The sequence below is a fragment of the Plectropomus leopardus genome, chromosome 12, assembly GCF_026936395.1.
Source record: "Plectropomus leopardus strain MGB_pleo_1.0 chromosome 12, ASM2693639v1, whole genome shotgun sequence".
Taxonomy (NCBI): Eukaryota; Metazoa; Chordata; class Actinopteri; order Perciformes; family Serranidae; genus Plectropomus; species Plectropomus leopardus.
In genome coordinates, this window is record NC_142187.1 from 20,746,381 (window position 1) to 20,767,643 (window position 21,263).

At 37.3% G+C, this 21,263-nt stretch overlaps 3 protein-coding genes across 4 annotated transcripts; 1 reads left to right on the forward strand and 2 right to left on the reverse strand.

Moving 5' to 3' along the window:
* Window positions 1–745: 745 nt before the first annotated feature.
* On the reverse strand, window positions 746–3,097 carry LOC121951551 (uncharacterized). The gene is made up of 4 exons (XM_042497917.2): window positions 2,749–3,097; window positions 2,497–2,637; window positions 2,286–2,404; window positions 746–1,539 (listed from the first exon to the last, which is right to left on the reverse strand). The coding sequence occupies exons 1-4, from the start codon at window positions 3,041–3,043 to the stop codon at window positions 784–786; spliced, it is 1,311 nt and encodes a 436-aa protein (XP_042353851.2). The 5' UTR covers window positions 3,044–3,097; the 3' UTR covers window positions 746–783.
* Window positions 3,098–3,613: 516 nt separating this feature from the next.
* Window positions 3,614–10,979, forward strand: LOC121951244 (glutamate-rich protein 6). 2 transcript variants are annotated; one of them, XM_088085442.1, is made up of 11 exons: window positions 3,615–5,061; window positions 5,210–5,271; window positions 5,373–5,501; window positions 5,955–6,041; window positions 6,134–6,339; window positions 7,464–7,525; window positions 7,672–7,850; window positions 8,638–8,720; window positions 8,848–9,006; window positions 9,227–9,452; window positions 9,554–10,979. In XM_088085442.1, the coding sequence occupies exons 1-11, from the start codon at window positions 5,043–5,045 to the stop codon at window positions 9,818–9,820; spliced, it is 1,479 nt and encodes a 492-aa protein (XP_087941568.1). In that variant the 5' UTR covers window positions 3,615–5,042; the 3' UTR covers window positions 9,821–10,979. The 2 variants fall into 2 exon arrangements, with proteins under 2 accessions (XP_087941567.1, XP_087941568.1); XM_088085441.1 differs by having other exon boundaries at window positions 3,614–5,271.
* Window positions 10,980–11,707: 728 nt separating this feature from the next.
* Window positions 11,708–20,535, reverse strand: selenot1a (selenoprotein T, 1a). Its single transcript, XM_042497744.2, has 6 exons — window positions 20,329–20,535; window positions 17,382–17,492; window positions 15,014–15,140; window positions 13,656–13,743; window positions 13,353–13,519; window positions 11,708–12,234 (listed from the first exon to the last, which is right to left on the reverse strand). Exons 1-5 carry the CDS (start codon window positions 20,466–20,468, stop codon window positions 13,395–13,397), a joined length of 591 nt encoding a protein of 196 aa, XP_042353678.2. The 5' UTR covers window positions 20,469–20,535; the 3' UTR covers window positions 11,708–12,234; window positions 13,353–13,394.
* Between the last annotated feature and the right edge of the window lie 728 nt (window positions 20,536–21,263).

A 21,263-nucleotide genomic window follows, 5' to 3' on the forward strand; every position in this document is an offset into this window, starting at 1 on the left:
GCCACGACCACATGTCCAGTACAAACAAATAACTGTTGAATGCCATATAGACTTAAGTAAAATTATGTTGTCATGTTACTGTCCATGCTATATTCAAATAGGATATCTACCATGGTTTTTGACCTGTAGGCCAACATTGTTTAGTCAGTGGACAATTAAGTCATTGCCTGACAGATTATGCTCCATTTAAAGAGATTTCCTTTCCTTGTTACATGTTGAGTGGAGCAGATTTTGTGTATGCAGTTGTAACAACAAAAGTGCCAATGTGACAAGTGAACATTTTAGTGAGCGTGGACATCTATGGTACACTGAGCCTGTTGATTTTCTAGTTCATCTGACTTAGGCAGTAATAAAATTTGGACACAAGACAGTGAGCTGTATGACAGGTGTGAACAGAGATGCATCTCAGCAATTGGATCATTAAAACATAAATACCAGTCTTAACAGGCTCTTAAAAGGACCAACCTATGGTGAGGCATTTGGCTTACCATCAGTGGTCCATAATGGAAAAAAGATCTCCTAAATGAATTTTTTTGCATCTACAGCATTTTTAAACATGCTAGTAAAGGAACATTTTGGTCTAACTTTATTCTTATGCACAGACCTTTTCCAGTATAGACTGATCACCTGAACAAACCTCATGCCACAGCTTAACACTTTTAATCAAAGAGTGCCAACATTAACACAGCTGAAGGTCTTTGGGCAGTTTGGAAAATTAACAACCACAAAGAAGTTGATGCGTCACTTTGTTATTCAAACCATTTATTAGAAATGTTCATCCACTTAACCAGAAAAAAAGATGGGGGGGTGATGCGGGGGATGATGCAGGGGGTGATGAGGGAGGGGTTGCATAAATGGAAAATGATAAGGAAAGGGGGGCTGTTGCACCGGTTTCTTTGTTGTGGTGGTTGGAGTTGTCGTTGTAGTTGTAGTCGTACTGGGTGTTGTGGGCTTAAGGGTTGGATAGACTGGCACAAATGGAGGATAAAAATTATATGGAGGAGGAAGGAAAGGCATGAAGGGTGGAAACGGAGGTACCTGAGGTTTTGTGGGCGGCTTGGTTGTTGGTTTAGTCGTGGTGGTGGTTGTTGTGGGTTTGGTAGTAACTGGCAGAGGCCCCGGGATGGGCCAAGGATAGGGGTAGAATGGAAAAGGAAACATCGGTGGAGGAAATGTGACCACAGCTGGCTTTGCAGTGGTGGTGGTTGTAGTTGGTTTGGTGGTGGTTGGCGCTGCTGTGACTGGCAGTTTGGGAAAGAAGGGGTAAATGGGAGGGTAGTATGGGTAATATGGATATGGAGGCACTGCTGGTTTCTTTGCCGTGGTTGTGGTTGGTGCCGCTGTAGGTTGTACTGGGGGGTATTTAGGATAAGGCGGGTAGAATGGAAAGTAAAAGGACTGAGGATTATGAGGATGTGCAGCATCTGGTTTCTTTTCAGTTTGAGGGGCAGCAGTTGTGGAGGCAGGTGCAGCAGGTTTAGGACACCAGAGTGAGACTGGAGCTCCCTGCCAACGCATTGGGAGCACATAACTTCCACCCTTGGAAGAGAAAAACAAAAACAAACAGTTCAAGCTTGCACAGCAACAAAGTATTTGTTAGTCCATTGCTTTGCTCAACCTCTTTGAATACCTTAGCAAGTTGGTTTAATTCCCCCAGGAGTAAACATGCAGCTCAAGACATTTCCTAAAAATTACCTAGAAATTTAAAAGCTACATGAAACACCCCCAAAAAAAACATAAAATTATAGATACTGATACCTTTTTTCTGGACACCTTGGGATCATTTTCCAATAATCCTCCCCCTCTTCTATAACTCAGTTTGTGGGTAATTTTCACATTTTACATTATTCTGCAATTTCTGTGACACTTCTGTTTTTGAAAAATTAGACCAATTTGCTCAGGTTTTAAAAGGGTCATATAGCTTGTGATCTGAATGCAGCATTAGAAAACTGAAGCAAGAATAAATCAACTAAAACCAAACAAAAACACTGAGTCAACTAGTCTGAGAAAATGAACTGAAATTAATGTGTAATGTGTATTAAAATATACAGGAAATTTAACAAGCACTTGAACCCAGGCTGCTGCCAAGGACTAAGCCTATATGGGGCACACTCTTGCAGTGAACTAGAAGCCATCCCTTCTAGTTTTGGAAAAAAAAAAAAAAAAAAAAAAAAAAAAAAGTGTCCGTATTGCTTTGTTCAATCTATGCTCCTGGTTAGTCCCAAGAAAATGTTACATGCAGAATTGCCACTTATTTCTTTCACATCTTCCATGAACAAAGTTACCTCTTGAACTATGTTGCAGCCATCATAGGGAACTAACATAACAAGTGCAAGCGGGTTCCTCTGCATGCTGTAGCCACAGGTGGAGGGGACTTGGGACAGAGGCATTGGATATGCATTTGCTGTGGGGACAGATTCTCTGTTACTAAACACTGGAGGAGATACCTACATGTGCATACTTCAAGTTGATTCTAGCTTATATCATTAAGTTTACCTTGTTCCACTGCAAACTGTGAAGCTCCTGGTCCCACAGCTTTGAACTTCAGCTGGTCCCCACCACACTGCAGAGAGGGTGCCATGCGCTTGAACGCGGCCTCCCTGGAAGTAGCATCTTGTGCCTGTCCTTTGGACCAGCCTGAAAGGGACCATTAACACTGTAAATGGAGCACTTAAATTTTAAACTAAGTTTTAAAAAAAAACAAAAATATATTTCCATTCAATACAGCCAGAAACATCCTATTTTTACCTGGATGGTCCGCTTGATAAGCAGCTTCATCCTCCACAGAAGCGTTTGAGTTCTTGCTCCCCTCTGTGGTTTGCGGCTCAAGGCCAGACCCTTTCTCAAAAACTCTCCCGAACACAATATTCCCCTCTTGGAAAGCTATCGTTTTGGCAACATCGGCTTCTCTTAGCCCCTCACGCCGCTCTGTTTTCCTCAGTCGATAACAGTCTATCGTTTGCGCCAAATAGCACGCTAGAATAACAGCCAAGTAAACAGCAGAACTTTTCCTCTTTCCTTTACGCATTGTCATTTTGTGCATGAGTCCTGAAAATGTTAGGAACTGAGAGACTCAGCTCTGCAGCAGCTATTTAATCTGCAGCCGCCACTGCGTGCAGCTGCTGCAGTAACCAATCAAGAACCGCATGACTGTTTCTAATTAGCTGATATTGATTTCACCTGCTGATGCCAAAAGCTCACGAGATAGGCAGGAGTGTATGTAATCGGTCTCTGTGTGTTATATTGCATGCCTTTTTGCGTTTGTACTTTCTGTTTGTTTGTGATGAGGCTCCCTCAAAAGCAAGATGATACATCTCAGGGGGCTATCCTTTTAATAAATTTAAAAGCAGTGATGATGTGGTTATTATGAGATTTAATTGTCAGAGCTATTGTTTCTATTCAGTTAAAACGCAGTTATGTCACTGATCTACTGAGTATTTTTTTTAATTCATAAAAATAATATAAATATATAACAAAAAATATATATATTTAAAAAAATAGACTAGAGAGGCTCATTCTGACCCACATAAATATCTGAAGGGGAAAAAAAGCACAACCACTCTGCCATCTGGTGTTTTGCACGTGTCACTGCATTAAAAGATGGATGGGAAATGTGTGAAAGTGAGTTTGGAAACAGGTAGTCAAAAAAAATGTCAATATGCACCTTACAAACTACCAAGATAGATAGATTTAATGTGAAATAAGATTACTTGGTGGGGCTTCAAAATTCATTATTGACCTTCTATTAAGATAATGTCATATGATCAGAACCCTAAGAACAACTGCAAAATTAAGATTAGGTTGTTTTGTAAACCATGAATGGACTCAAGAAAACTAACTATAAGTGTTAGCTATTTTTGACTAAATAGGCTTGAAACAGAGTTGTGATCTGTTTGGAGACCAATAACAAGGAAACAAATATATATATTAAAGAAAAAACTTGACTTGTGAAAAGTATGCACACATTTGAGACTATTTCTTCTTTCGAGTTTTTATTTTATTGAGCTGCACTTGTTTAAAGTTGTGTTATTTAATTGGCTCCAAAGGACTTCCTTGAATGTACTCAGCTAGTGCTGAAGCCACAGACACTAAAAACTTTTTAGTTTCTTTGGCATGTACAGAGAAAAAAATTGAAATTTGAACATGTACAGCTCCATGACAACAGGGCAATCTCCATCTGCCACGGAAACACTAGAAAACAAAATCTAAATGCTACCAAAGGTATTAAATGCACCTTGAGGTGAGATTGTTTTATCTTTTTAGTCTCCAAATCAACTGAAATATTACTGATGTGATTTTGATATTTTGTGAAATTTGGAAATTCAAATAGAATTCAATCTCCAAATATGATTACGGAATTCACAAAGTAATAGAAACTAATTGAGTTGTTTTTTTTTAAATTAACCCAAACTCAGTCTAACAAGGTCCCCAAATTTAATCTATTTTAACTTTAGCCTTGACAAAAGTTTCCTCTTGTTTTCAGACCAAGTTGACTGAATACACAGTCAGCAGTCTTTCTGTATCATTTATTGTAATTGTGTTTCATAATACTGGTGGATATTAAAATCAGTCAGCCAGTGGCCAATGCTGGGTATTACATTCCCACATTACTGTTTCATCTCCAAGGTTACTGACAACAACAGCAAGCATGACACATTGATGTGAGTGCATTACTTTATGTGTTCTTATTTTATTGCTTTTTTCTTGCAGGTGTGTTATTTTTATTACAATAAATTTAAATCTAAAGATAATATTTAGGAACTCTCAAGCAGATATGCTTAACTGGTGTATTGTTTTATCTCATGCTTTGTTTTGTCTAATTTTGTACATGATAATTAATGTTATATTTTGTAAAATATAATTCTGATTCTGCTACTTAAATGTAAAATAGTGAAAAAATACGGATTAAAGATATTTATCTGTTTGCCTCCTTATCGGTCTGCTATATACTAATTTTCAACAGGAGAGACCTTGCACACACAGTGAAGACTAAATAAAATAAATACAGTGACTTTACTGCGGTCAGAAGGACAGACAGTAAGATGATGTCCAGCTCTTCCTGTAAGTCAACTCTGAGCACAATTCAAATTGAATTACTAGGGGCCAAAAAGCTTACTGCAATAGAAAATATTTAAGTTCCTATCTTATATAGGCCTGTTTACTTCTCTTAATGGAACATAATCAATGATGCATTTTGTTTTACCATTAGATGCCGCTGCTGCTGCAGAAGAGCTTATTCTCAGAGAGCCACTGTCTGTCCTTGATTACCACGTAAATTTGTTTGTTCGTTTGTTTGTTTTTAATCAAAAAATATCTCATTTACCAGTGTTTGATGAATTATTTGTGTATTTAATTTTTCTCTGTTTTGTAAGAGCATACCAGAGGGCTGTCCACAGTCTGTCAGTGACCCACCCACCCATTGTGTTGGAGCAGCAGGAATTCTGAGGTACAATCGGGAGTCTGACAACCTCAGGACAAACTCAGCAACCATTCTTCCATTGGTAAAAAGATCAAGTTTCTACTTACAGTATTACATTTCCATCTATAGCAGTCATGCTCAACTTATGGCCTGTGGGCCAAATCCCTCCCAACCATTTTCTAACTTATAACAAAAATAAGGTAATTCACGCTGGGAATTGTTTATTTGAATTTTTAGTGTACAGAAGGTGCCAGAGGTCCTAAAATCTGAAAAATGTCCTAGTCTTAGAAATGTCTTAAAATCCTAGAAATACCCTAAAATCTGAGAAATGTCCTTAAGTCTGAGAAACGTCAGACAATCCAAAAAACATGCTAAAATCCTACAAATTTCGAAAATCTGACATCTCAACATGGGCTGCTGCGACTGGACTCCTGTCATTTTGAAAAAGTGTCCCCCAAGCAAAGCAAGTTGAGTATCACTGATCTATAGCTATCTATTTTATTGATTAGTCCAATTTAACACTTTGTTGTCCCAGCCTGTGAGAGAGTGCCAAGTAAAATGTGAGTACTGCGGAGAAAAGGCCCAACCATCACTGGATCTGTCATGGACACCGGGACCTGAGGTGAGGAAGAAAGAAACAAATTTTTAGTCTTTTTCTGTTCTTTTTTGCATTATGCACTGCTGACCTTGCGTATTCTTTTGTTTCCATCTTAGCCAGGTCCGCTCTTCTGCTGTGCCCAGCGGTGGTGGTTGTATGAGATGCTGGTGAAGCAGAGATGTTTGGCTGAGGGGAGATGTTACCCGAGGACTACAACATCGCCGGAAGACAAACCAGCCACAGAGATGGAGGAGCTTGTCTTCCAAGGGAAAGAGACAGAAGATCACAGCAAGTTTATCATGGACTTACCACATGGACTTGGGTACAAATTTGCATCACAAAATGTAGTTATTTTTTTTATCCAACACACAGAAACACAAAGATAGTGAAATCATAATCTTAAAGAGACAGTTCACCCCCAAATTAAAATATTTATCTTCTTATCTGAAATGCTATTTGTATATCTAGATTGTTTTGGTGTAGCAGAGTGTTGGAGATATCGGCTGTAGAGATGTTTGCTTTCTCTGGATTATAATGGAACTGGATGGCACTCGGCCTGTGGTGCCAAAGTGCCAAAAAAAATAAATTAACAAAATAAAATACCATTTGAAAAACTCAACAGTAATGTCTCTTTCCAGGAATCATGACCCAGTTACTAAAGATATTCCACAGACCTTGTTGTGAGCAGCAAAACACACCCACCGACCGAATCACCACGCAGAAGGGAGTGGGGCATCTACGGATGAAGATGTAAACATAAATTGCATCCTCCTCAGTTGAGCTTTAATGTTAGCTGGCTCAGTGGTGCTAGGTGAGCTAGCAGTAGATGTACACACCTTCTGTATGGTGATACAGTAATTGGGTGTGGTATGGTATGAGAAAGGAGTTCCTACACGAAACTGCTCAATCTGTTTCACATAGGAACTATTTTCTTATACTGAACTACACCTGACAACTGTATCACCGCGCAGAAGAAAGCGTGCATCTACTGCTAACTCACCTAGCATCACTGAGCTAGCTAACATTAAAGCTCAACCGAGGAGGATGCAATTAATGTTTACATTTTCATCCATGAGTAGATGCCCGCTTCCTTCTTTGTGGTGATTTGGTTGGTGGGTGTGTTTTGATGCTCAGGTCTGTGAATTATCTTAACTGACTGGGTCATGATTTCTGGAAAGAGACATTTCTGTTGAGTATTTTAAATGTATTTTTTGGTGCCTTGAGCACCACAAGCAGAGTGCACATCTAGGTCCATCATATTCAGAAGAAGTTAGACATCTCTACGACTGATATCTCCAATACTCAGCAAGTCACACCAAAACAAACTAGATTGATAAATAGCTCTACAAGCAAGAGGGGAAATATGTATTTTATGAATTGGGGTGAACTGTCCCTTTAATAAATATAATTTTAAATAAAGAGCAATGCATCTGTATCTTTTACTAGAGAACAATCAGTTCTGGGAATCGATGAGGATTTCTCAATCCAGCTACCTGCGGCAGAAACCTGTGAGTAACAGCTCAGTGATAAACAAGTATGAGCTGATTTACAGTGTGTATAGTTATATTTTTTTCTGATTTTTGTTAAGTAACAAAACAATTGTGATGTTAGATAGCTTTGTGAGACTGATACAGTTTGTTCTTTGCTTGTTTAGTTGCTCCACCATCAAAGGTCCTTAGCTTCCGGCTCTCACGTGCCCCAGAAACAGGATGCTGGACAGTGTGTCCTTGTAACGTAACTGAGAAACACTTGAAAATAGAGGGGAAGGAGGAACAGCCATTGTTTTCTTTTTGTGACCACAAGCCACTTAAATTCGGCATATGTCATCATCAGGTACTCACAAGTACTATCACGTTTTCTGTCCCTAAACCAGTTTGTACAGGTATCATACACTTATATTTAAAGCTTTTAAGACCTTTTTAAAGTAATTCTTAACCAAATTTTACTGAAAAATGAGTGCAAGTATGAAGTAAATATACGGTATTAGTCTCAGTGATAGGTTTAAATATTTTTTCACATCAGAAATGTGGAGTTTACACGGAGGAGCATGACGAAAGAAAGGACCTGCAGTCTCCTTAGTAAATGGTTTTGTTTGAAACAAGTCAATACTAAGTGTATCTTGTTATTGTTATCCACACTGATGAGACCATTCACATAAGCCCAATACAGGTGAAGGCAGTTGTTTTATGCACCGTACTGGTCAGTTTAGAGATTTTGGGCTATTTTGCCTCTATGTATTTTGTCTGACTAATGGAAAGAAAAAAAAATCCTTGAAACCCAGTAATGTGTTTGTTTTAGGTTAGATTTCTGTCCTGGAAATGTATGTAAAGAGTGCATATTTAAGTAATACTTAAACATAAAATTTCAGAAAAGTTGTGATACAAAATATATTAATTATCTCATTTTTTAAAATTATCACTAGTCTCTTAACTTTTTACTTTTACTTAAATATTTTGTTTATCATCAACTGTCTATTTTATAAAGTTTGTTGTCCTTTTAAAGAAAGTTTATTATCAAATGATTATTAATATTTATACTGTGCCTGTTTGCTGCCAACATTTTATAACATAGGGTCTGTTATGAACATATTTTGATCGTGTTTAATCTGGTATGTCCACAGGCTGAGGCTGAATGTCTACAGAAGTATTATTCCAACGGAGTTAAATTTCTTACGGTGTTCCCTAATGGCTCTGCCCAGGTCTTGTATCCACTCACAGTCACATTTTTGTATATTTTTATCATGTGGTTATATTATTAGAGAGAACGTTGTATGCGCAAAGTGACATGCACTCTACAGTGGGTGTTCCCATCCTTATCGTCGTGCTAACAGCTATCCCTCAGGCCTCTTGGCCCTCATTGTCGTGGTCACTGAGGAAAATGGCAGAGTCTGCATCGTGTATGATGACAGCGTTGCCTCCCGTCAACCAGTTAGAGCCATGTTCCAGTCTGACGGCAAGGCGACATGTTATCACAGCAATGGCAACATATGGTACAAAGAAAAGCATTTATACATACCATTTCTTGATTTTAAATGTTTGTAATTAGTATTTTAGATCACTTCATTTTTTTAATCTTTAGGTGAATATAAATTATCCTGTTTCTTTACTAAAGGATGCATCTAATGTACAGTTTAAAAATAAGGTCTTATCCAGAGCCATGCTCACAATAACCCATAATACTCAATGTATATGTTTGTGTTTACATTACAGGCTGAACTTAAATAGTTCAGGCGGTCAGTGTTTTGATGAGCTGGGTGCCAGGGTACGTCGGTGGAGCTGGGGTAGCGTGGGCCTCGCACCAGCTCCCCTTCACCCTGTCTTCCTGTCCCTCAATGAGGCTGTTGGGGTCCGAGTCCTCGGGAAGGAACAAGTGTTTGTCTCCTTCCTGGCAAAAGGTCAACAGGCTAAATTCAGTGTGGCTACCTGCTGCGCTCAGGTGAAGTAAACCTTATCTTGACTGTCTACATGTTCATCTTGCAGTTACCAGCGTTTCCAGCTCTGCCTCACTAACTTAAAAAACGTTTTCCCCCCCTTCAGGGTGAATGTAAAACAGACATGGCTGTGTCGGGGCCTTCAGTACTGAAGGAGGAGCTGTTTGTGTTAGCAGCCAGGATCAGGATCAACCTGGCCATCCAGCATCTCCACCAGTGCCTGATGACGCCCTCGCACCCCCGACTGCCGAAGACCACACAAGCCCCGCACCTACATGTTGTTGCCCAGAGACTTCTGGAAGTCAGCGCTGATGTGATGATGAGTGACAGTGAAAGAGCCTTTATCTGTCGGTGCCTTCAGGATTATCTTTGATGTACTAGTAATAAATACATTAAAACAGTGATGGCAACAACCATTACATTTTAAATTTATGTAATTTGATTTAGGTGTATTTTGAACCAGTCAAGTTTCAGTTACAGTTAACATACACATCTGCCCAGATCAGTGGTGGAACATAATTAAGTACATTTAATCATCTACTGTACTTAAATATAAATTTGAGGCAAATATACTTTACTATACTTATTTATATTCTATTTTCATGCCACATTACACTTTTACTCCACTACATTTCAGAGGGTTATTTTTTACTTCACTACATTTATCTGAAAGCTTTAGTTTCTTTACAAATTACAATTTTTGCATGAAAACATGGAAAGATTTAATAAAAAATGTTTTGTTATAAATTAAGTTACCAAACACTTTATACTAGTAAAGCTGAAATGAGTAGTTGATTATTTAATCATCTGATTCTCAGAAAATGTCTCTCCATCTGTCCCTCCTGAGTTATGGCCAGAAAAGTGTATTTGCATAACATTATGATGTCAGAGTAAAGTTAACCTTTGACCTTTTGACTTTTAGATGTCACCACTTCTACCGGACATTTTGGGAAATTTTGTCATACCTAGCTTTTTTTCTTAGGTCATAGAGACCTTGACGTTTGAAATCAAATCAGTTCACCTTTAAGTCCGACTAGACTTCTGTGCCATATTTGAGTACATTACCTTAAGGCCTTCCTGAAATAACACGTTAATGAGATTGAGACAGACGCAAGGTCACAGCGATCTTGACCTTTGACCGCCAAATGAGTTCAAGAGGACGTCTGTGCCAAATTTGAAGAAATTCTCGAGCTGTTCTTAACAGACGGACAACTCGGCAATGTGATGCCTCTGGCCACTGCCGTGCCCTCAGAGGCAAAGCAAGGACCTGGTGTCTTTTAATGTCTCTTAATGCGATTTCAGGAGGTATGATGGCATTTACATCACTGTACTCCAACTTGAAAACATAGAATCCACAGTTCATGGATGGCATTTGAGACCTGGTGTCAAAAAATAGATATAAAAGCACTAAACCACTTTTAACTAAAAAAAAAGTAAAAGCCTAAAAGTTTTAGTATTGTTTCCTCAGTGTCCATAGTGAATCTGGGTTTCTGTGATTCTTTTAATAATTTCAAAGGTGATCTATGTCCCTTTATCCCCCATTTTTCCTTCAGTTGTTACTAAAACTCAACAGGGTTCCCAAACCTTCAATCTAGATCTGTTCAAGGACTTTGCAGGCCCAATTCTCTCAAATTTAAGGACCCAGCATTACATAGTTTGACACAGATCAAGGTTATTTAATGTTACAACACGAGCAGGCTCTCACAACAATGAAAAGGCAAGAGGCTTGAACGTGTTGACGCTACATAACACAGTTACAGTGATGGCAGACTATGTGGTCTCTTGGCGTCTCTGACAGCACAACAAAACAACATATTGTGCAAGATGAGAGATGGAGACAGATCTTCTATTCTTGCACAAAATATATAAATTCAAGCACTTAGCAACCCTGTCATAATGAAGCATTTTTCATTGTCAGGGATATTCAAAACCCAACTGTGACTGTGACATCACCATGTTTTACTCTTACTCTGTACTCAGTTAATCCTTTTGTCTCCTAATCAAGTCAGCGTAGATCCTCAAGTCTTCCTAATAGCATTAGGCGGAACAGATGGCTTAAAGATGTGCACTAATGACTTGAATCAGGCGGGCTGTCTGCTTTATGAAAACGCCAGCCATATTTCCGAGCCATTCAGATTTCCTACTTTTCCTCTCAGATTTTCTTTAACCGATTTAAACCTTTACTGTGATTCACAATCTTTTTAAATGATGTCATTTATAACACCTGATTTCTAATTAATCAGTAAACACCACACTACAGTTAAATAGTTATACGTTTTATTAATCTCCAAGCTTCCTTCAAGTTATGCAAATATAAAAATTATTCAGAAATCATACCAAGACACAATTCCCCAATGTTATTTTCACAACAGTGATGACAGGTTTTAAGTGTTGCATTTTCTACATGCCTAAGCTACTTTTAGAACAATAAACTTAAAATTCTACATGTGGCTCAGTGGTACAAATGACACGATTTTTTTTTTTTAATTCACATAGATCAATTATATGCAACAAGTTAAAGACTATAAGAATCAAAGTTAAATCTCTCCTTATGGGACCGTTGATAACATCTGGATGAAATCTGCAGTAGTTATGAATAGTACAAGAAAATTACAGAATGGCCGGCACTGTTGCCATGGATCCCACTCTGGCGTCAGGGGCGGGACGTCTCTAAGGGGCATGGTGAAGACTGATGGGGGCATCCAGTCTGTGCTAGCAGTCTTCCTGCCTTCAGCGCAGACCTTCATAAACATCACTTCACAGCCCAATGAGAAACCCACCTCAAACCTGGACAGGAAGAGAGGGAAATTAACAGCTAGTCCTATATCGCAGATCTGAAAATCAAGAACACTCACTCTGCAGCAAAACCTGGGGAAAAGAAAAAAAACATCCCCAGACGAACACCGCACGGAATAAAAAAAGACTGCTCGACCTCCATCTCAGTTGACTGAGGGTCTCCGAATGATGATTATAGCCTCCGACCTTCACACGCAGCCCGAATAATATTACAGTTACCCCAAAACAAAATAACTCATCACAATGCTGCTTTTGTTATGACCCCAGTACCAACTTGAAATATTTATTTTAATATAAATATATTTTTTATTTTAATATAATATAATTAATTTTCGTAATTGTTGCGCCTCTCATGCACGTCACAAAGCAGCAAGCTGGTTTGGCAGATGGAAACGCTTAAAATTATTGGATGGAAATATTCCTATGACTTGATTTTGTTGACCAGCATGCTGTTGCTGCAGGTAGTAATATTAAGACTCTTCTCACTCAAAAAAACATGTCTTTTAATCACATTTGAAACACAGGAAAAAGCTCCAAGAAATACACCAAACCAAAGACAAGCTGTCCTCTGCAGCTGAGGGTGGTTTAAGCCCTGCACTGGCTAAACAACCATCGTGGACAGCTTCAGGCTACAAAGAACTAATGAAGTTTGTGGGTGGATAAGTGGTGGATGAAATGTTGCTCCAAAATTGACTCTACATCTCTCAGAGAGAGCCTTGAAAAAACACTGGTCACGGGCAACAAAAGTCCCCATGGCAAAAATAATTTAAATAAATACAAAAACTGCAAGATATCTAGCTTAAGCTAAACCTACAGGCGATTACCCTAACATCCGCAGAGGCGCACATACGAAGACTGAATTTTGATGAGAAATGATGCAATTAACAATTTTGTTGGGTGTTTTGGAAAAATAATATATTGAGTAGTGTAATGAATTACTGTTGGCAAGAAGTAATGTAATAATATTTCTGTAAAGAGTAATGATTGATAAATGACATTTTTAGAGTAATAAGCCAAACACTGGCCACTATGTCCCATGAGTAAGGGAAAGGAGATAATAAGCAGAAACCGGAATAAAAACAAAAGGCTATGAACACTACTGTACTTACATGGAGTGGCTTTTAGCTCCAGCCAGGATGTGAGGAGTAGGGTTAGGAGTGGTGGTGTGGTCCTGTGTTCATGTGAACGTTCATCTTCATCTCGTTGTCCAGGATTTGCACAAGCTGCTGCATTGAGGGCAGGTGGCCTGACTCTAGTTTTGACCACACTGGCACATCTATGGAAAGGCAATACTCACTTTACTGTAATTCACTGCAGTTTGTTCCATTAACACTTTAATGTATTAATATTTGAATGATACAAAGGCTGAATGAATCTGAAGCTATAAGCGTTGTGTCGAAACACGGACTCACCATTTAATGTGATTTCAAACGCTCCTGTGGACATTAACTGGTTTTCAATCATATTGCTGAGGAAGAACACCATCATACAGGCATAAATCTGAAAGAAGCAAGACAGAAACATGAGTTGTAAAATTTTGCATAAAAACTATCTACCCACCTTATTTTTTACTTGCAGTTTTGTTTGCAATTTTTTTTTTTTGGATTGTGTTCACTTGATGGATCACCATAGCAGTGCACTGAAAAGATACTGTTTAAATATTAAAACAATAAAGGACAAAGCCCCACAGGATGAATGTGGTGCTGTATTATATATTCAGGAGGCTTATGCGGTATCACTTTATTACAGTATACCAGGTATTTAGAAATCCAGAATGATTTTCAATGCTGTCAAAAATTAGACACTAATCTTTTAATTAGCCTCATTTAGGGGTATAAATCATTAATTTAACCACAATACAATATTATGTTGATTCTTTGGACAACAATACAACATTTTGCTAATATCACAAAGTCTGCTACATTTCAATTCAACTCAATTCAGGGCCCTGTGATCAATGAGATCATAAACCCATTTAACACAGCTGGTCACAGAAGATGCTGCTACACCATAAAACATTAAAATTTTTAATATAAGGGCATCTAAGTTGGCACAGTTTAGAGGTTATTGCAGCCCAACTGCCACATATTTTCAACTGTGAGGATGTTGACAGAGTCTACCAAATATTACACAAATGACTGTGAAAATGCACAGTACCTTTAATACACACACAAAGCAGGAGATCCTCAGGCTAAGTCTGTTATCAGTCACGTTGTGGCTTGGATTATATTTATAAGCAGAATAAGTCCATGCCAAATGCTTGCTGAATGTCTATCTATTCTGTAGGCAATTGCAAAGTATTCTGTAATTTATATATCTGGCTTTTAAAAACACATCGTATTTTATCAGCCTCAGCTCTCTGTTTAAACACAAGATTGTTTTATTTGCAAATATGTGATGTTAGCAGTCATTGGCCATTCTCCCTCTGAGCCTTTGGCATGTCTGTAACACCGTGGATAACAGATGCAAGCAAAACAAAACAACAACCTGAAGACCCTAAATGAACAGCTAATGAAATCCCATGGGTTCTGGTTGTACTCGGCAGTGTGTTTGTACGTAACTGTATTAAAACACAGCCAAGATAAAGCCCACTTTTCCTCCATTTGTACATTTAAACCATGCTTCTGTGCAATATCTGCAGTGATTACCTGCAAAACAAATGCTCTGCTGCATCCTACAGACAATCCTAATCCCACTGCTACACATGAAAACTACCATGCAAACCCTCCCATTGGACGTGAACATTAATGACTTCTATAGTAAACCTCACCTTATTTCCCTGGCCCCACTCCCAGATGCCTGGGGCTTGCATACCAAAGAGGGCAAATGGGTCCCTGCCGACAATAATCAGTCCAATCACCAGCAGTTTGAACACAGACAGGAAGGAAGCAACATGTCTGAGGAAATAAAACAAGAAATTGGCTTTTAATACAATTCCTAAAAGCCTGTTGTAGATATCATGGCAGTCCAAAGCATTCAGGATATATTACAGCTATCTAGATAGATGTGAGCATGTAGTTTGGTCATGTTCAATAAACATAGTTAAGATTTTTTTTTTTTTTTTAAAAAGGGTATACTCAAAAAATCTCACTGGACCCTTTTTTTGGTTTATCTTCTGTACAAAGAAACACAACTACAGTCAAAATGAACAAACATTCATAGACCTCAGTTTGTTTTATGCCAAAAAATTAATTTCAAGTTTATGGGAAAACATTCACAGACTAAGCATTACTCAGTAGATAAGACTGATGTTATCAAGACCTGCATTGGAAAGAGGACTTGTGTATTAAAGTCTCATTCTTTCTAAAGGCCCTGCATAAATTATGTTCAGTATTGAGATTTATCAGATGATCAAGTGAATGGCTAATTTCTGAGGACAATGCAGTTTCTGAGCTTGTATGATTTTTTTTTTTTATTATTTTTTATAAGTTTATAAAATATACAACATTTTGTATAGATTACCATGTTTTAAGACAGGCGGAGCATTAATGTAAAAGTTTAAATAAAAACACAGTGGTGACAGCATATCTAAATCATCTTAACATCCAGTAAATGATTAAAAATAATAAAGTTTTCATTTCATTTCTCAGACAACTGCGGCAACATTAGCTGCACACACTGTGTCAAGAAAGAAGAGCATGGCTTTGACTTATACAAATTAAGCTTCATTGTGTAAAATAAAGCAGGAAGTCTTGTCAACCGTGAAGCAGTGGCTGCCTCCCATATAAATAATTACTATTCTTTTCAACGGTGATGACGATTTTGCAAGAGAAATGCCCTCTTTAAAATAATTAAGTGGTATGCTGGTAATATTAATCATATAACTTAAATGTATCAGTTATTAATAAGAATGTAACATATTTATGTGACCAGCAATAACTATTATTGTTTATTCATTTTTATTTTAACAGTCTTGTTTTCATTTTATTTTTTCCTTTCAGATTTCTTTATTATTTTAACTTCCTGTCCTCTCTTTCTTGTGATTGGTAACTCCAGTACTACTATGTCATATAATTTTCTCTGGATGACGAGGTTCCAACACTATGACACTACGCCCCAAAAATATTTATGTTCCCTGTCCCCAACTGCCTCAGTAACCGCAGGTGGTTACTGATTATCAGTCCAGATAATTACCGTGCATCCCTACTTTAAACCTATGTGAGTAACTGGTTAAACTACAACCCGTCAGTGGACATAACCTGATTCTTCCTGTGACTGAGCCAGAAAGAGCCAGAGGTCTGGAAAACACTGTCTGGAGAATTTGAAGCCCAGGGAGTGATACTGTCTCCTTCCTTTATTGCAGCTAATCTCTGGTGTGTTTATTAAGATTCAACTGATGAGGACCCGAGTGTCTCAGTGGCACCACACCTTTAATGACAACACCTGGGACAAGTGCACAAACCAGTTTCACATTGAGACTCAGCCACTGATCCATATAACCCCCTGTTGCCTAAATTTACTTCTTTTTTCCCCTATACCTACTACGACCGCTCAATTAATCGAAATATAATCAAAATTACAATGTGGCAAAGTGCAATATCCTCATTGCAGGAGCTGCAATTTTTTGATGAAAGTAAAATGTATAATATGTATAATGTTATCTTACATGTTATTAATTATTTTTTAAGAGAGAATAAGATGCAAAAAAAGAAATTCCCACTAAAATCACAACTCATATTGCAATATCTGTCAAAATAATTGAAATATTTTTTTGCATATCATGCAACCTAACAAAAATATTAGCAGTACATACTGTCGTGGTACAAAGAACAAAAAAATACACTGAAAATCATTAGGAATTACACTGAGTGTTGCAGGACATTTTCTTGAGCGTTACCAAAAATCCTTGCAGTAGCTTAAATAAAAAAAACAAACAACAACAAAAAAATAAAAAATAATGTGGTCAGTTTTTTAAATAACCCACATTAAATGGCACCTTTGACTTACATTTAGCCATTTTTAAGGCCAGTAATTCAGTCTACAAAACTACAAAAGACAAATCCACGGCCAGATAAGCCTGACTGCATGAGAATTCCATTTCCTCAGTCAAATCACAGCTAATCCTGGGCAGCTTTCAGACTACTTTAATAAAGCTGGAAATAATCCACTTGTAACAAGGCAGACAATGTCTCTCTTACCGATAGAGGGGCACAGGAAGATAATTCTCCCCTTCAATGCGGATGTCTGGGTACCGCTGGTACAAGGCCTGCGTGTACTCCTCAAACACCCGCTTATACCCTCAGGAAATACTGTGAGGAGACAAACACACTGTTAGAGAGACATTCATTGTGTGCAGCTGCAACATCAAACACGGATAAAAGGCAGCAACAACAATGATGTGATTCCAAGGGTAGATTGTGAATTTAGCCTTGAGATCTGGTGCATGTGATTCCCACTGTTATCTGTATATTGTTTTACTTCTTCGTGGAAAGTTTTAGTGTTAGTGTGAAATTCCAGTTAGCAGCAAGTTGATCTCCCTAAAATAACCCTTTGTACGCCACTGCTACAGGCACTTGTTAACGGCATATACTGCTTTACAGAAAAGCATTAATTTGCAATGCAAATGTTGGTTTTGTGTTCTTGTTTACTTAAGTCACACTTCCTTGCATGATCTCAAAATCATGTGATATTGTCACTTGCATAACTGTGCATGAGGTGCCCAAAGAATGAGTCCTAAAACCTGGAAATGTGTTTTAGCACTCCCGGTTACCTTGCCTTGAAGTAAATGGATGTTTGAATGGGTTTTTGGTTCGATGCCTGCAGTAAGGTTTGTGGTTAACAAATGAGACTTTCATGTTTTGTTATACAACATTAAATATGTCAGTTAATACAACACTTGTGAATTTTTGGGCTTTCATGCGTCTTAAAAAATACAGCTGCGAACAAGAAGCTAAATGAGAAATTCAGAACAGCATATTGTTGAACATGGCTTCACAGTCTTCTTGTGGTGGGGACGTTAATGCTGTGTTCAAATCAGGTCATGTTTTCGATGAGAGGTGACCATATGACCACTCCAGTGTGGTATTCACAACCAAATAAGTGAAAGTTTTCTAAGAGCTGTCTGAGAGTTCACAAATTTTTGTATACTACTACCCACACAAGTTCCAATGGCAACTGAACTTTAGCAATAAGCCAACAAGTGGTGTTCATTTGAAATTTTCTTGCTGATTAAAATTTGTAAGTATTATAATTGTGGGGGTTTTTTTTTCTTTGCCACAATGCAAAATCTAATGAAAAAATCCCATGGGACTTTTGACAAGGCAAGCATGGCAATGCTAAGGTTCACATCGGTCTATAGAAAAACATTATTCCTGGAGCACTATATTCATGTGGTGTCGGAATAAACAAAAAAATGTGTTGCTGACTGGGAAAAGTTACATGAAAGCCCCCTTAAGATGGAACAACAACTCCAAAAGTCTGCGAAAATGCTGATACACCAGTCATAAAGTTGACATAAGAAACATGGTGGATGAAAGTAAGTGTTCTGCTGATTGTGATACATTTTTTTTTTAAATTCACATATTGCATTTTTTTTGCTCTCACTTACTTTGTATTATGGTATTAGGTTTAAACTATCAATTTCTGTCCTTGTAATGTGACCTAGATGATTTAGAAAAGTTATTTATTAGTATTAGTTGGGTAAAAACATATTTAATAGCCTAGTTTGAGATGATGTACTGGTGTAGTAACAAGTCTGGGACAAAAGTCAGCAATATAAAGCTTCACTTTGAGAAATAAAATCATACACATCTTCTTAGTAGCGTCCATGTTGTTTCCACATAATGACTTGATGCTCATTAACACACCACAGTGGGGAAATTCGCGGAGCACCAGACTGCAGCACAACGTTTTGAAATTAACAATCAACATTTAGGGACTGTGCTTTATTTATTGCAGTGGGGTGTGGCTGGGGTGCAACTTTGTTTTTGTTATTTTTTTTTATCATGACTATTCCCAGGGCTAAACATATTTCTCCTTTGAGCCTCCCTGAGTGACTGGGGGAATATACATGACCTTCCCTCCACCATAAATAACCATATTTTTTCCCAAAGATGATTTTTTTTTGTCATGCATGTTTGTTTGTTTGTTTTTCTTAAACATGATCTGGTTGATTTTTGGCAAAATATTAAACAAGACATCTAAGGGATTAAGCCAACACTGCACATGATGTGTTTAAGGACAGTCAGAATTTGAATATCTGACAATAATTTTTGTTTTTACATGTTCTTGCTGGGATATCAATCATTAAACTTTGGCAATTCTTCAATAAAACATCCCTTTTACACCCAACACAGGGATTTGGGTTCAGTGGGTTTAAAATTGTAGATATCTCCCCAGTGCTTAAAAAATAGTTTGACATGCCTCCCTTGTTATGTACCATCAATAACAGTCCCGTATCTGCTTTGTACATTGGTGGAAAAATAACCACATTATACAATTTCTGGCTATAATAATTGGTTTGACTTTAGAATTAAAAAATAAAAAGAAACATAATGCACTCCCCAATACTTAAAAAAAAACGAGGTACCTCCCTCATTTTCCACCACCTCATTACCTCTCATAAATAAGGAACAGTCCCTTACTATTGTTAAAGTTTGATGCAATTTAGCTAACGTTAGCTAGATTATCGTAAATTTCCAGCTCAGTCTAGACAAAAAAGGCAAACTATTTTAACTGTGTAAAATAACTACAGACAGATGAAGAATCTTAACAGGATTGTTAATATCAAAATGATTAAAAAACGTTTAATAAAAGTTAACCTAAGGACACGAGGCAACTGTCACTGGGTTTTACGTTAACTCGCATGTTTGACAGCGGAAGCGGGGCCATGTTTTCGACGAAATGTTCATTAGATGTAGGAAAAAAAAGGGAAAGACTTCCACATTTGTTCACCCTAAATGTGTAGACAACTGCTGAGGTTTTCGGATACTAAATAAAAAGCGTAAACGCTCCTTGTCTTATTTGTTAACATAAACGACCCTCCCGTTTGTTGGCTAGCTTGTCATTTTTCGGCCTACGATGTTGTTAGCCGGGGAGTTGTGCTAGCATGCAATGACTCGCCAGATTTTCGCTTTTTTTGCTCACCATATCTGAAACTTGAGGAGAGGTCCCGTGGCAAATTGCATCTTCATCTTCTTTACGCCGCTGCTGTCACCAGCCGTGGCGCAGCACAGCGAGAAAACCCCCAGGACGAGGAGCGAAAACCGTAGCCACTTCATCGCCATCCGCTGCGGGGTTTGCTCCCTCACTCACACGGTGAGGCAGGTTAATCTGGAGATGTCGATACTGGTTGGTCCCTCCTTTTCCTCTGGCTGTAATCTGGGATTTTAAACACAACTGGTCCCCACCTTTAGCACCACCTACTGCTCTGGATGTTCAACTGACACACAGAATGATTATTATATTATATTGCATTACATTACATTACCTTACATTACATTATATTATATTATATTATATTATATTGCATTACATTACCTTACGTTATATTATATTATATTATATTATATTATATTATATTATATTATATTATATTATATTATATTATATTATATTACATATTATATTATATTATATTATATTTCATTACATTACATTACCTTACATTATATTATATTATATTATATTATATTATATTATATTATATTATATTATATTATATTATATTATATTGCATTACATTACATTACCTTACATTATATTATATTGCATTACATTACATTACCTTACATTACATTATATTATATTACATTACATTACATTATATTATATTGCATTACATTACATTACATTACCTTACATTATATTATATTATATTATATTACCTTACATTATATTATATTATATTGCATTACATTACATTACATTACATTACATTACATTACATTATATTATATTATATTGCATTACATTACATTACATTACCTTACATTATATTATATTATATCATGATGAAATATAGTTTAGCAATTTTAGACAAATTTTGAGCCTTTTCGATCATGATGTATTATTTTGTTACA

What these genes read in the sequence shown, in the direction of transcription:
- LOC121951244 (XM_088085441.1), top strand. Translation starts at nt 5,185, where the DNA reads ATGATGCATTTTGTTTTACCATTAGATGCCGCTGCTGCTGCAGAAGAG. An exon ending in CAGCAACCATTCTTCCATTG is followed by an intron (nt 5,502 to 5,954) that starts GTAAAAAGATCA and finishes TTGTTGTCCCAG; the next exon opens with CCTGTGAGAGAGTGCCAAGT. An exon ending in TGGCTACCTGCTGCGCTCAG is followed by an intron (nt 9,453 to 9,553) that starts GTGAAGTAAACC and finishes CCCCCCCTTCAG; the next exon opens with GGTGAATGTAAAACAGACAT.
- LOC121951551 (XM_042497917.2), bottom strand. Translation starts at nt 3,043, where the DNA reads ATGCACAAAATGACAATGCGTAAAGGAAAGAGGAAAAGTTCTGCTGTT. An exon ending in TTATCAAGCGGACCATCCAG is followed by an intron (nt 2,638 to 2,748) that starts GTAAAAATAGGA and finishes GGTCCCTTTCAG; the next exon opens with GCTGGTCCAAAGGACAGGCA. An exon ending in ACAGTTTGCAGTGGAACAAG is followed by an intron (nt 2,405 to 2,496) that starts GTAAACTTAATG and finishes CTGTCCCCACAG; the next exon opens with CAAATGCATATCCAATGCCT.